Genomic DNA, 14,523 nt, shown 5'->3' with positions numbered 1-14,523 from the left:
GCATTCTTGGGCCCTTTCTAAGCTCTGCACCTAATATGTGGTTGCCTGTAGTTGCAGAGAACAATGTAGGTTGCTTGTAGATCTGGATTGCTCTAGGAGTTCTTTACTTATGACTCATCTTCTTGTCACCTCTGTTACAATGGTGTATCCCCCTGGGCCCGTGTATCACAGTAAAATAAGTCAATGAGCATCTACAAGTTAATAACTATTGAATTAGAGGTCTATAAGGAGCCAAAAAAGGTCTTCTCATTATCCTTCCACTGGAGATCAGCTCTACCTGTGTCGTTCCTGTCAGACGTGTATCTAATATGTACTTAAAAGACAGAAAGTGATGGTGACTCAGTGCTGTCTCCTAGGCAATCTGTCCCAGTTTTTCATGATCCATACTGTTGGTGGTTGATTGATTTCCTCTAACTTCTGACTCCGCTGCTTCAGTTTAAATCCCTTAAGTCTTATTTTACCTGTCATACATTTGGAGAGAAGATTACTACCTTGGATCAGTAGTTAAAAGACTGTTTTAACATTGAATTTTCTCTCTGAACTACACACTGTACTTCCAGTCTTCCCCTGTAGCTTATTTATCCTAGCTCATTCTTGTTCTTCTTTTGGCTATTGCCACTTGCTCCATGTATCCCGATGCAGGATGCACATCAAGCTTTCTTGAAGGTTCCAGCTGAGGCCTTACCTGTGCCAAACACTGGTTCCCCTGCTGCTGTAACTACTGTGTCTGCTGTTTTAGCTATGCGTGCTGTTGGGAGTGTCAGAAAATCCCTGGAAGCCATTTACGTGAATGAGGCAGGAGTCTTGTAGCAAAAGCACAGTCGGTAGTTATACTAACTCACCCAAGTAGTGGGCTAGACTATCTATCTAATCTAAATAAAATCAAGTGACATCAAATGAAGTCATCACTGGGATAAAATATTCCTGAAAATGGGCGGGTTCTCAGGGAGAGAATGGGAAATTTTTGTCACAGATTCATATAAACCTTGTGGATCTTGAAATACAAGGCAAGGCTTATGTGACCTCAATTCATCTCATGAGTCAGGAGTCTCATTCCCCTGTGCCTAGTCACTTAATCTCGTATTTACAGTGCAGCTCTGAGGTCAGGAGGTGTTACCATTGTTTTACAGAGGAGGAACGTAAGTGAAACCAGGTATCCAGAGTCAAAGGAGAAGCAAGGCATTAAGCTGGATACTGAGTAGCTGCACCAAAAAAGGCACCTGAGCCACCTCCTAAGGCCCAGCAGCTGAATGGCTTGTGCCCACACGTAGTAGCATGCAGTATACTTCAGCTTCAGTCCAGATCTGAAACCCTGGCAGACGCTCAACGGGAAAGGCTTGCTCTTCCTTGCAGTGTGCCATGTAGACATGGAAAGTAGTTGGAGCCTGCGTAGGTGCAGTGCACCCTGATCACACATATTTCAGCTGCAGATCAGGCCTAGTGCTGATGCAGTTCTTGTGCCTACAGCGAAGCCATTAAAATACCTGTAAATAGCCCTTCTACTTTATGTTACGTGTGAAGAGAAGTGGAAACAGTGAGTGAAAAAGGTCTTTGCAAATGTCAGAACTTCACCTGGCTGAATCCATGCTCTGCACAGTGTTACTAGCTAAGTTTTTCTCAAAAGCTGTTATTTTTTTGGTGTGTTATTTGATCTCTTCTGCTTTTAAAAGCTCATTGAGAAGATATCTCAACCACTGTTGAGAGAGGAGGAAGGGAGTGAGCAGGTTGTTGGCACTAGACTACCTCATGTCACCCAGCTAGGCAAAACTCAAATATGGTGTGAGGATGCAAAGTTGTGCTGGATTCAACTAACTTCCTGAACTTGTGAGCAAGACCTAGCCCGTCCTTGTTCCATGTCTAAAAACCATTCCTCCCATGTTTCATATGTTACTGCTGTCTCCAGATCTGATGCAGTCTGCTGCTAAGAGCTGCCTTTGGCTGCAAAGCCTGTCAGCTGAATTTCTGTTTGTGTAACACTAGCAAGAGTCCACAGGCCAGGTAAAATCCTTCAGGGCAACTGTGTAAGAAGCAGCTACTAAAGGTCAGTAGAGGCAGCTGGGGAGGGGGAGTCCTCATGTATTTTATGCATATGGAGTGATATTGACCAGGGGTTAACCTGAAGATGAAGGGCAACGACAAGAAAAGGAGGAAAAAAAAATGTCTATCAAAGGCCAGGCTGACTTTGTTAGCAAAGCTCTTACTTAAAGCTGTCAAGAGCATGTAGTTACTAATGGCAAGTCAGAGAGAGACATATGAAAGAATAATGCTTTTATTACTCATCTCATGATAGGGGTGCATGGTGCATGTTTAACCGAGTGTACCATTGGAGCACCATTAAACTTGTCCCAGTGATGCAAAATAAAGTGCTATACTTTTTCTTCATATTTGTTCCTTCTTCCTATTATTTTATTCCCCTTGATGCTCCTCTCACTTCTGCCTTCCCCTTGAGGCCACTCCTTAAAATGCAGTAAGAAAGAGTCTACAAACGTGTTAGGTGTGTTTCTGTTCTGTCAGGCCTGTGAGTTGCCAGCCGATGTGTATACATACCTTTTAGTCATGTCTCTTTCCTAACTGCCCTTGAGGTTTTCTCCTCTGTTTACATAATAGCTTGTTTGAGATCTCAACCCTCAGAGAGGCCTTAGACTCAACAGAGAAATGAAAAGATAAAAATAATGAGCAGGGGCTGAGATGGCTGAATGCTGGCTCCACTGCAGATGCCGTGGTATGACTTGAGTGAGTCATTTACTCTGGTTCTGTAAAATGAAGACAGTACTTCCTCCCTCTCCTTGCTTCCCTCCCTTTATCTTACATAATTAGACTATAAACACTATGGAGCAGACACTCTCGCCATGTTTATCCAGCACTTAGCACAATTAGGTCATGGGCTTTGTGGCATCTAGCAACTCATGCAGTATGATGTTCCAGAGGAAGAATATTTAATGTAGTAATATTGCACAGGGCTGATAAAAAGGAGCAGCTTGACCACTGAAATATTAGTTCAAAAGTAAACATCATCAAGAGGGAGATGCAGTGCTAAGTGTACTGAGCAATTTGTGATGATGTTTCCAGCAATAGTAGAAGGAGGTCAAGAAAGGCAGGGGGTTTATCAGTCACTGCCTTGTGTCTCACAAGCTTCACATAGGCCCTTTCCTTCAAAGTGCTCTTTTAATGAACACTCTGAATTATAACTGCAGACTGATTTTCATGATTAAACAAAGAAAGTATGTGGTTCCAAAAATAGGCTGATTAGATTATAAGATGAACAAGCCATATATCTCATGACTTTGCACTTCTGATTTCATTGCAATTCCATACCTGAACACTGAATTGCTGATCACTGAGGGAACATCAATGGATGTCTTGTGCACACATGTACTTAGGATTTCTAGGACCACTCTGCTTTTAATGGAGTCTTTTTTCCAATAGCTTTCTTCATCAGAGGAGTTTGCCCTGCCTTGAAGTATTTGCTGTCTTTCTACCCCTCCGATTCAGTGTTCTTTCTATAATTTCTCAATGGCACTCAAGAAAACAGAATTTAGAAAAGGTAAATATGTCTGTGATGAAGTGTACTCACAAAAAAGTGATTGGAGCAAGTTTACAGTGGAAGGACAAACCACCACAGCACTCTGTCTGGTCTTCTAGAGCAGAATCTCCCCTTCTTTCACCGGAAATCCTAAAGGTTCTCACTCAGCAAAGAGTTCAAACATGTCATTAAACACTGAAGAGAAACTAACTGTGAGTGCTGCGTTCGTTTAGCAGAGACTAGCAGGCCAAAATGATCTTTTAAAGGGTATACAAACTTCCGTGGTAGGAGGATGTTAGTACCTGAAGCTCCCTAGCTGCATAGCACAAGAATTCAGCATGGGCCCTGTCCTTGGAGAAGAATTGTTCACATAGGTTCTGGGTAGGACTTTTGGTCTGTGCAGAGCCAAGCGTTGCTTCAGCTTCAACCTTGTGTAAGTGCATCTGCCTTAGAGAAAGATTAAGGGTGACATCAGAGGCAGATGTACACTTGCCTCCGTGACTGAGGCAAGAGCTTCCCTGTGGCCAAGCAAGTTGAGTTTCCGTTTTAGCACAAAAAGTGTTTTCACGGAGGCTTAGACCCCCATTTCATGGGAACAGTGATGTTACCTGCTCATATTTTACTCTCTATCTTCAAAATGAACATAGTAACTCCTGTTTTTTTCTTCTGGGGCAGTCCTGAGCTTTTATCTGTGAAAAAAAAATAATAGAGAGGAAGGGTGTGGGAGAGGGAGGAAGAGTATTGACTTGGTGTTGTAAGGCAAGCAAAATATATCCCTGCTTTCATGAAAAGGTAAGCAGAAATTTAACAGTGTAAGCTTCCCACGTGTTGGAGGCAGAAGTACGAAGAAGCAATATATTCCCTTTTAAATTTGCCAGCAGAGGGAGTATTGCAACGCAATGAGTGCAGATCGCTGCACAGCAGGGAAGTTGCTTGAGTCTGAATTTTAGCTGTTCACGTTCCAAATCTGATTTGACATATTATATTATTGTGTTGAACAAACTCCAATCCTTTTATATTTAAGAACAGTAACAATATTAATTATTGATACAGTTTAAACTTTACGTTTCAAGAGTGAAGCTACATGGTGCCTTGGCTAAAACAGGATTTATTTTGGCACAAATAAGCTGTCAGGTTTTAATGTACTTGTGAGAATAAATCTAAAAATATTTTCATAATAGTTGTGTCTGATATTGCTGCATTAATAAAAATATATTTCTGATGATAGCTGCAGTTTGTAAAGCTTAATGGAAAAAATAAACCACAAATACAAGATACAGGGAACCATGAACTTTTCAGTTTTGTGCAATCGTATTGTACAAATGACAAATCTTGCATATTTATCTTCTACTCAAACACAATGAATCTTTATGCCTCTTCACTGCCTCACCTCGTCGTCTGCTGGGCACTCCTTATCTGGCTGGAGTTAAAGCAGTACTGAGGAATTTGTTGGTGAGACGCTTGACCTGCAGCACAATAAGACACTGGAATGCAGCTTGTATTTATTAAAGGGAGCATGTAATTCTCCATGCAAGCCGAGTGTGACCAGGGACCTCACTGCAACCTCTAGATGGCACCCAGATTACGCACTGTTCCTAGAAACTGCTACACCTTGGCCAACGCGTTTTATCTTGGCCAACTTTGCTGCTAAGCTGTATGTGGTAGTAGGAGTGTTAATGTCAAAGGAGGGAGGTAATGTTTTTGGCTTTGGGCTATAAAAGTGTTTTCATGTTGGAATTGGTGTGTTGAAAGGAATCGGAGAAGCTGCGTGGAGTGCAGCAGGCCCCCTGCTTATGGCATTTTTCTGCTGATGCAGTCCTGCACTTACCAAATGTCACGAGACAACATCATGGTGGAGGCCCAGATTTACCTCTGGGGCCAGGTTATTGAACGGTAATGTTGAAGCACTCACTGAAGAGAAACAGAGCGTGGTCACTCAAGCTGGCAGGAGGGGGAAACACGCTGATTTTTTGGCAGTTATGGTGTTGTTATGATGTTTAGATATTTTACTGATTCTGTGCATTGTTTTGCCATTGGTTCCAATCCCTTCTCTTTGCCTTCCCTGGCACTACCACCTTGAGTGATGGTAGCTGCCAGAGCCTTATGCAATTGCTCACATAGTCCTGCTGATTTTGGAATTGCTTAACCATTTGGAGGCTTTCCAGTGAAGACACTAAATACAAGTAGAGCAAGAAACGAAGAGGATGTCTGCATGTTTTTTCCTCATGCCACTAATTGTTACTATATTGCATGTTCTCACAATCAACAGGACTGACCTAAAGATCTTTTTCCGCAAAAAGTAACTGCACTGTTTGGGAAGAATAAAAAGCTCATCCATCTCTTGTGGAAAAGGGAGACATTTTGTTCTAGTGACTTTAGATATGAATGTTGTGTATATAAAAATGTTAGGATTTAAGGATGGAGTGCCCTGCAAATAGTGCTATTGCTGTATATAGGTGATTAAGGAAACAACTGTGTCACCAAATGGCTAAAGAACTTAGTGCCAAAGTTACTTTTGGATGCCTGTACATATCTGCACTGACTGCAGCAAGAACCTTCTGGGGAAGTTCTGCTTTTCTCGTCCATCTGTGATTTTTGTTTCCTCTTGTGCAGTTAAGATGCAAATGTTTGTGTCCTGCACCAAAAACTGAATATGTTTTGCAGGTAAAGTGTTATTATTGAGTGGCTATAGAGCGCTCTCCTCACTTCCTGCAGAGAGTTTCATTTCCAGTGTCTTGCAGAGTGCCTGTTGAACTGCCATTTGTGCACAGGTCAAAGTCAGTCTGAACGTTCAGAACCACTGCTGACAACAGCATCACTTCTCAGCAGTCCTTATCAAGGTTCAGTGCTGCATCTGCTCTTATTCATCTGTTTTGCTCTTTATAAACATCTGTAGCACCTATAGATCCACTGCGATGACAGACAATCAGAAAAATTGTTTTTCTGCCAAATGAGATACTGAAGTTCTGTCTGAAGTTAATGTCTTTCAATCTACTTCTTACTCATTAAGTGTAACAAGGTTTGTTTTTACAAGGTAGTAGTAAAAAGTGATGGCTTTGCCAGTGTGCCCTCTTTTGATTTCTAACTCCCTTCTTTCCATTATTCATGATGAACACGGTTTAAGGAAAGGGCTTGTATAGCTGGATTTGATCAGGAAGATAATTTGAGGCCTTGGGGACATTATGTGGCTGTCTTACATGAAGTTCTCTTTACAGTTTCAAATCTGAGTCTCTGCTGGGTTGTTTGTCAAGCCCCAGTAGCTGGGTGCAGAGGGGCTCTGGGTAGGTTGCAGGTACTGCTCTGTACCCTACACTGTCACCTCCTGTCTGAAGTCCTTTCCCAATGGTAGCTTTTTTGAGGTGTGGTTGGATCACCATTAATTAAAGAGCCTTTTGCAAGCTCTATGCTTCTGTATTGTATGAACCCTGAAAAACACAACTCTGGGCATGTGGGAGGGCTCTCCCAAAGAATTTTATGTTTTCCCTTCAGAGTATAAAACTTTGCATGTGAATCCATTTGCCACACAAAATTTCCCAGAGCTAAGCCTGTGACTCTTTGTGTCACGTATAATCCAACCTCTGACTGGCATCCAATTTGCTTTAAGGATTTCTGGCTGTGCTTTGCCTTTATTTAAGTACGGAAGAGAGTAGGTAAGTTGAAACCATTAATTCTGAGTCTGTATCTTTTCCACATATGGCTTCGATAGACATAGCAGTCTATCTATGCTATGATATGATGCAGCCACTGAAGTGTCACATTGGTTGAATTAGTCCTTGTCAAAGTCAAGAGAAAATTTGGCTTGTAATGGGAAGCTAGTTTCAACTGTAATGAGAACATGAGGAAGCAGCTATCCATGGGAATGTAACTCTCTCGTGAGTAGTTTTTGAAAGGCTTTGCAAAGCATGAGCTCTCTCACCTTGACGGGAAATCTGAATGAGGATAGGAGTTTCCAGCCACAAGTGTTTGCATGGAAGCCTGCACAGAGATGCCTAGGTAATGTTACAGAAGTGTGAAAAAACAGGCAGAAGTATAAGCAATGTATGCTTTTAGAAGGTCATAAGTTCTTGTTTCATCCAAGCCAAGAGGGAAAGAGAAATTATCTTCCTCTCTTTACCACTGAAGATGACCTATGAAAATGCAAAAGCAGCCTTCTGTGTAACTCTGCCACTGCTGCTAATATGTGAATGGCTTATAGTGGTTCCAAATATTGTAGTTAAAGGCAGGAAAGTCATCTAGACTAAGTTTCTATGTCCTCTCCCTCCTCAGGGGACCTCCATCCCCGGGCAGACTCCCTCTGGCAGAGTACACCCTGCCGGGCTGGCTCTGACGCCGGCTCTTTAGCAGCACCGAGGGCACGTGGTCAGTCCTGGGCCCGGTCCAGGAATGCTGGGTGATATTAATGGGTGCCCTTCATACCTGGACTTTGTTTCCTCCTTTCCCACAAGGTATGGAGGCAATTGTGGGGCCTCTGCTTTAATTGCATAATTTTGTATAATGCCCATTAAAAACAAATAATGGATGTGGGAGGGGTCACAGTACAAATATCCTGACATAGCTATGTTTGGAATGATAGATGGACTGTAAGGGATCTGTGCCCTTGTAATTTAATTCATAACTATCCTTGGGGATAGTTGGGCATCTTCATTACTTTGTTCCTACTTGCCTGAACAGTTTTTATCTTAGTTCATTGCCATCTGTAAATTTGTGTTCAGAACACTGTTGAAGAGGCAGCGCTGTTACTGCTGAACAGCTGCTGCTGTACTCACTGCTGTGTGAGCCAACTGCTCACAGTTAATGCTGCTCGATCATTATGTGAAATGCTAGTCTGTGCTGCTTTAATGCTGGTCATTTCTGTCCTGGTGATAGCGGGATTTGACATTATTAAAGGACCTCAATTACATGTATCACTGATTGCACACAGTAAAGGACACGTTGCTTTGCTGGTTGTGTGACTCATATTGCCATTACAGTGCAATTTGGTCAGGTTTAATGGTGAGAAAGTGATTTTTGGACTTGGTTTGAAACACTGAATCCTCCCCCTCATTCCTCCATTCAACTTGTATTTTCCCTCTTCTGTCAAGAGAAAATACCAATTTTCTTATTGAGACTCCTTTTTGGAAATAACCCTAGTGCCTTCCTTTTTCTGATTTACCCCCTATGTTTTGGAGCCTAGAATCAGCAGTGCTGTGACCTGTCCTTTGATGGGATTTGGCTCCCCTTAGAAGGGCTCACGCTTCCTGTGTGACAGAGCTCCCTGGGGAAGGTGACACGCAACTCGGGCTGAGGGACCTTGTGTTCTAGTTTGATGGCTACCATTAACTTGTGGGTTTTTGTTTTGGTTTGGTTTGTTTGTTTGTTTTTTTCCTTAAGAAATGTCTTTCATTGTTTATTATCTCAGTTTTCAGATTTTGAAACGTGCTGATCATTCTTGTGATGACTGTTATCAAAACCTGGTTAAAGAGGCATCCAACACTAGGGTTAAAGGCTGCCATTGATATAGCTTCTCATTCTAGGTATTAGTGGAAGGAGGCTTGGGCTCAGCTAAATGTCTTTGTTGGGTACATTTGTAGAACTTCTGACAATAGCTGTATCTGAGGCTGACAGGTGGTAAGTACTATTTTTAAAACCTCAGGAAATCTTGCTGTGATTTGATTTTCTACTTTAAACTCAAGAAATATCCAGACTTGGTTTTGATAGTTAAAGAAAAGAAGACCGAGACTCTGCCAGGGTAGCTGTCTAGAAGAAAGACATTTCCTAATATTAACAGTGTGGTTTTGATCTTTCTGCTCTCAGCCACTGATTTGGATGTGCCCTGATAACTGATACATGTAGTACTCCTGGTATAAGCCTTCTAGAAAATGAGATCAAAGACTTCATTCACCTTTGGTTCAGGCCTTGGTATGGGTAGTGTCCATTTATTCAAGTGCAAAACTGTTCTGCATGTATTTATGTCACATTTCTGTAATCTGGATAGTAACATTACTTCTCAGATTCATCACATAAACCTCCTCCTCAGATCTGAAGATGGATTCATTAGAGTTTTTATATCTACTGATATAAAGGGCAAGGGATGATTTCCATTTGACTGACTTGAATGTGAAATGTGTCTTGGTATTGGGCTATGAAAGATATGGCCAAAAGTCAAATTTTTGCCTCTGCATAATTACATACTAAAATGAAAAAATATTAATTAAGAAAAATTAAGAGACAAAAAGTAAGAAATGGAAAGACCTCAGGTCCATCAATGTGTAAAAGATAAGTATAAGTTCCGAAGAGCTCAGTGTGTATTAAGTTAATTGTGATTCTAGGTCTCTTTTCTAATAATTCATGCTACCTTGCTGCTGTAGGAAATCATTGCTACATCATTCTTTTCTGTTTATTCATAGACCCCAGAGCCAGTTGAAAACTACATCAGTGAAGGAGAGTTTGAAGACGATCTGAGCTCTTCTACCCCGAGCACAATAGAGCTGGAGATACGCGGATCCAGCCAAGAAACAGATGAAGATTATTTTGAGACCCTGTCACATCAGAGTGGATCTTTGTCAGATGTAAAAACTGAGCCTTATGAGAGTGCATCAGACACAGAATCTGTTTCTAGTGACATAACTGGGGAAACTTGCCTGGATTCAAACTGCCTTTTTACTGAAAAAAATAATCTGTGCTTTAGTCTTCCTAAAGCAAAGGCAGAAACAACCCTCCATGAACTTAAGTGCTCAAGGCAACCAGATTTCACCCAGCAGGTGCGGTTAAAAGTATCCTCCAAAATAAAAGCAGCACCAAGCAAAACTGTATTTTGCATACAATCTGCGAAGTTAGAAGGTGAAGAACTGGGTGATGAAGAGGTAACGTTAACTAGTGATATTTCCAGCACAGAGAACCAAGTCAGTGAGGAGGGCACAACATCACAGACAAACAGAAAGTTTGTAAGAGGATTGCAAAATAAAGTGGAGCGTGAAAGCAGTAAAGTGCAGTCCTATACCAACTCTGTACCTACGGAAGATGATATTACAAGGCAGAATGAACATCCTGCAGTATTAAGCATTGCTTGTTTCAAAGCAAACTCAGAAAGCTGTTTGATTTTTCCTGAGGCACAGCAATTTTCCTTCCAGTCAGATGCAGCATCAAGCTGTAGTTTGCCTAATCTTCATTTTGAAACAAATGGACCTATCCGTAAAAATTACACTGAGACATCCAACTATAAGTGTGAATTAGATTCTATGTCCAGTGTAAAATGCAGCAGGAGGAACTCGGTTGACAGTGAGGAAACTATAGGTAAAAAGATAAAACATGGAAGTACAGAGACGATGTTGACATCAGATTCATTGTTTTACCAGAGTTGCTTCAAATCAAAATCTCAGCCACCACTCACAAGGTCAGAGATTACAGAAAGTAAAACATGGCACAGTCTACCTGAAAATATCAGTGCTCAAAGCAAGAGAGAATACGTGGGGAACTGTATTCATCTGACAGACAGATTTAGATGGTCATGTTCCAGAATACATCTTAAAGGGCTAGATTTTGAATACACCTGGAAAAACTTAGGAAGGGTACCTGTAAGCCCTGAAAAGGCAATAAAAATAGAGGGCAAATTTGGCATTGAAAGATCTTTTCTTAATACTGACACAGATTCAAATGAGTGTCAGCTTTCTCAACCAGCAGCCTCTCCCCAATGTGTTGATTGTTATTTGCACTCTAAATCAGAGACATGTGACCTTAGCCCAGAAGCAGTACATAGACGTGCAGATAGCTTATCTTTTACAGGGACTGATGCTTGTGAGCATTGTAATCCAAAACAAAAGGAGACTTCATCTACCCTGGACTCTGAGCCAGTGATCGTAAATGCTGAAGAACTTATAAAAAGTGACCAGTATGAAGCTGAAAGAGATCTGGAAGCAGACAAATTCCCTTGCGATACTGATGTTGAATCTGACACTGGTGACACTAAGAACCTATCAGCCTGGCATGTAGGTTTTCCTACTGTTGTGGAAAACAGAGATTGTGGTTGTTCTTTAAACCACTTTTCCACTGGTAACGTACAGCAGGAAAGTTTGAAGGAGAATGGCCTTGAATCTGAACTATCGGGTATGGAGACTGTGGTAGGGGAAAGTTGGGTAGATGATTCTTCTAACCTTGACTTCAGTTGGAAAGTCCTGGAAACCTCATTGCAACCAGGTGGCAGTAGCAGTGGGGCAGACCTCAAAGAGTCAATGCAGCAAAATACAAGTTGCAAAACTGGTGCCTTAAAAAGTTCCTCTGAGCTAGTAACAAATGAGCATCCTAGTTATAAAGGAAAGGATGAAGACAGTGTCTCTGCTGTTGAAATGAATCCCAGATCAGATTCTATAAGCCAGAGAAGGCATTTAATGACTCTTCCAGAGTTAAAGCCTGCCCTAATGATAGTATCTGTAGAGCAGAAGGGATTACAGTCCAAGACACTGAATGATAACCTTCCTACTGAAGTGGTAACTGGAACATTGAGAAATGTGGAGAGCAAGGACTTGATGTCTCTTCATACTGTCAGCAAAGTTCATGATGAGCCAGAGACAGTTCTGAGTGAAAGCTGTAGCTGTGAAGAACAAGATCTGGCAACCCCACCTATTCCTGGTAATGCAGAGGTATTCCCTGGTACAGATACAGCTGAAGAAAAACCAGAAGTTGCACAAGAGAAAGGCGAGAAGACAGATGCAGTTTCATCCTTAGGGTTCACCTGTAGTAATTCTACATTAACAAGTGCTAAAGTGGCATTCGGGAGTGTTACTGTACCACTGGGCAATGATACACTTACTGCAGAAAGTCAGGCAGATCAATGTGAAGAAGCGCTCTTAAAATCACACAGCAGAAGTGGTGTTAAGATCTCTGGGAAAGAGCCCTGCAAAACAAAGGCTGTTTTTGAATTAGAGGCAGAACATTTCAGAAAGTCAGAGGCTGAACCAAGAGATGACCAGGTGTCTAAGGAAGAGGAATTCAAAGCACATCAAGGCAGAGAGGGAGGCTTATATGTACCTAGTGCAGTAACACCAGCAATGTGCAGTGTAAGCAATTTGAGTCAGAGTGATGGTGCTGATGTTGACCTTCAAGGGCCCGGCGTCATCTCTGAACAAGCAGTAGGCAGGCAAGAAAGCGAAGGCTGTAATGGTTCAAAGGAACAAGTAGGTATCTGTGAAGAACCCTCTCCTAGAGAGGGAACGGAGGGCTCTCCTGCAGAAGACACAGCTAGCCCTAGCAAAGATAGTACACTGAGTGATGTGTCTGATGCCTTCAACTGTTCTATGAAAAGTGAGACCCATAACGCTTGCATGCTGGGCCTCGATAATATAAGTACCTGCAGCACTAACAGCGAGGAAATGGATGAGAACTCTTTCCACGTCCTGGGAAGTAACAGCAGTCTCTATAAAGCTGTGCAAAAGCCAGCAAAGAATGGGAATAGTGGGAAAGCTTCCAGGTTTTTAGTATTCTCAAAAATGACATCTTTCAGGAAAACTAAGCCTGCCACAGCAGAAAATCAGGGAAGCAGCAGCTTCTTTGGCAGCAAGGCAAAGATGGAAGAACTGGATGCTGGGAAGGATGATGAAGACACTGAAAGTTTACAGTCTTTCAAAAGTTGTTCATCTGGTTCAGGCTTCCACAGGAAGGAAAGCTACACCTCTGAGTACTCTGATGATGATGATTTATTCTATGAGAGACCTGCAGGATTATTCAACAGAATGAGCTTGAGGAAGGCTTCTGGCTCTGGCCGGATACTGATGGAAGATGCAGATACAAATTCAACTTCTCTCACACCGGCTGCTGTCAAATATGCAGATCGACAAGTTTCAGGTTCATCTGAAAACAATGATAGTGAACCTGTGGAATACTCTGGGATTAGAAAATCATCCCCTGAAAATGAATACAAAAGAAACAAAAACCCTGAGGGTAAGAAGTTCAGGACAAGATTGGCCTTGGCACACAAATCCCTCTCAAGTTTATTTGAATCAAAATCTCCAGAAAAGGAAAATACCGAGCAAAGCTCAAGAGTATCACTGAAAAATGAAAAGGAGAAAGCCAAACTTCGCCAGAGCGCTTGGAAAGCTTTTCTAAAAAGCAAGGAGGCCGATGGACTAAAAAGGCCTGTCTTAGCAAGTTTATCGCCAACACAGGGGAGTCCGAATGCGTTGAGCGGCAAGGTAATGAGGACAATGTCAGTAGAGCAACAGGACAGTTCCAATGGGCACACATTGTTTAAGACAGAAACAGCTAATGGCTCCTCAACAGACACCAGCTATTTTGACACTGTGGAGCCTGTTGATGTCTCTTCACCTGCAGGTATGTGGAGAAAACGAATACAGTCCCATGATTTGGGCATCAGATACTCACAGAGTTCAGACTGTGATGAACAACAGGAGGCTCTGAGCAACAGTTTAAATACTTCTCTAGAGGAATACTGGGTGAAATCTCCATTTAGTCCCACTGACTTGCAGTCGCCATTTAGTCAGTCAAGTCCCTCGTGTCCCCAGCTCTCAAATTCTGATGGTAAAGACATGCCTTGTAGGCCCATGAGCCCTAAACCGCAGAGTCCACGATCCACTTCTCAACACAAGAGCTTCCGTTATCCAGGAAGAATATGTGCCACTTCGATGATCTCTCTTGGGAACAGCTCTGCATTTGAAAGCCATTTGGAGGCTCCTGAGAGACCAAAGACACTGAAACCCAGAGGCAGTCTCTTACTTTCTGTACACTCATTGGACAACGAATACCAGAGGGATGACAGTGGCATAAGCAGTCAATCCCAGATCAGCTTAAACACAGCTTCTTCCATTAGTGACATGCTCCGGGATGAGGTGAGTTGTCGTCTGAAAATGATCGGGTGGTGTTTTGGTTTGCAGTCTTTTGTTCTAATATGGTTTAGGAATTCCAGTGAAACTCTTAATGAGCACACTAGTTAGATGGGTGCATAAATGTTCCACTTCTGTCTAAAATAAGTTGCAGTTCGAGACTATATGAATTTATGCACTCTTTCAGGG

At 42.1% G+C, this 14,523-nt stretch overlaps 1 protein-coding gene across 3 annotated transcripts in view; it reads left to right on the top strand.

Moving 5' to 3' along the window:
• Positions 1 to 14,523, top strand: part of ARHGEF4 (Rho guanine nucleotide exchange factor 4) — a 228,035-nt gene that overhangs the window by 92,415 nt on the left and 121,097 nt on the right. For all 3 annotated transcript variants that reach the window (XM_027808895.2, XM_027808893.2, XM_027808894.2), the window contains one exon: positions 9,910 to 14,340. In XM_027808895.2, coding sequence (XP_027664696.2) covers positions 9,910 to 14,340 — 4,431 coding nt within the window. The remainder of the gene's footprint in view (positions 1 to 9,909; positions 14,341 to 14,523) is intronic.

This window comes from Falco cherrug, chromosome 11 (genome assembly GCF_023634085.1).
Source record: "Falco cherrug isolate bFalChe1 chromosome 11, bFalChe1.pri, whole genome shotgun sequence".
Lineage (NCBI taxonomy): Eukaryota > Metazoa > Chordata > Aves > Falconiformes > Falconidae > Falco > Falco cherrug.
Note: the sequence above shows the minus strand (reverse complement) of the source record. Positions and strands in the feature narration are given on the sequence as shown.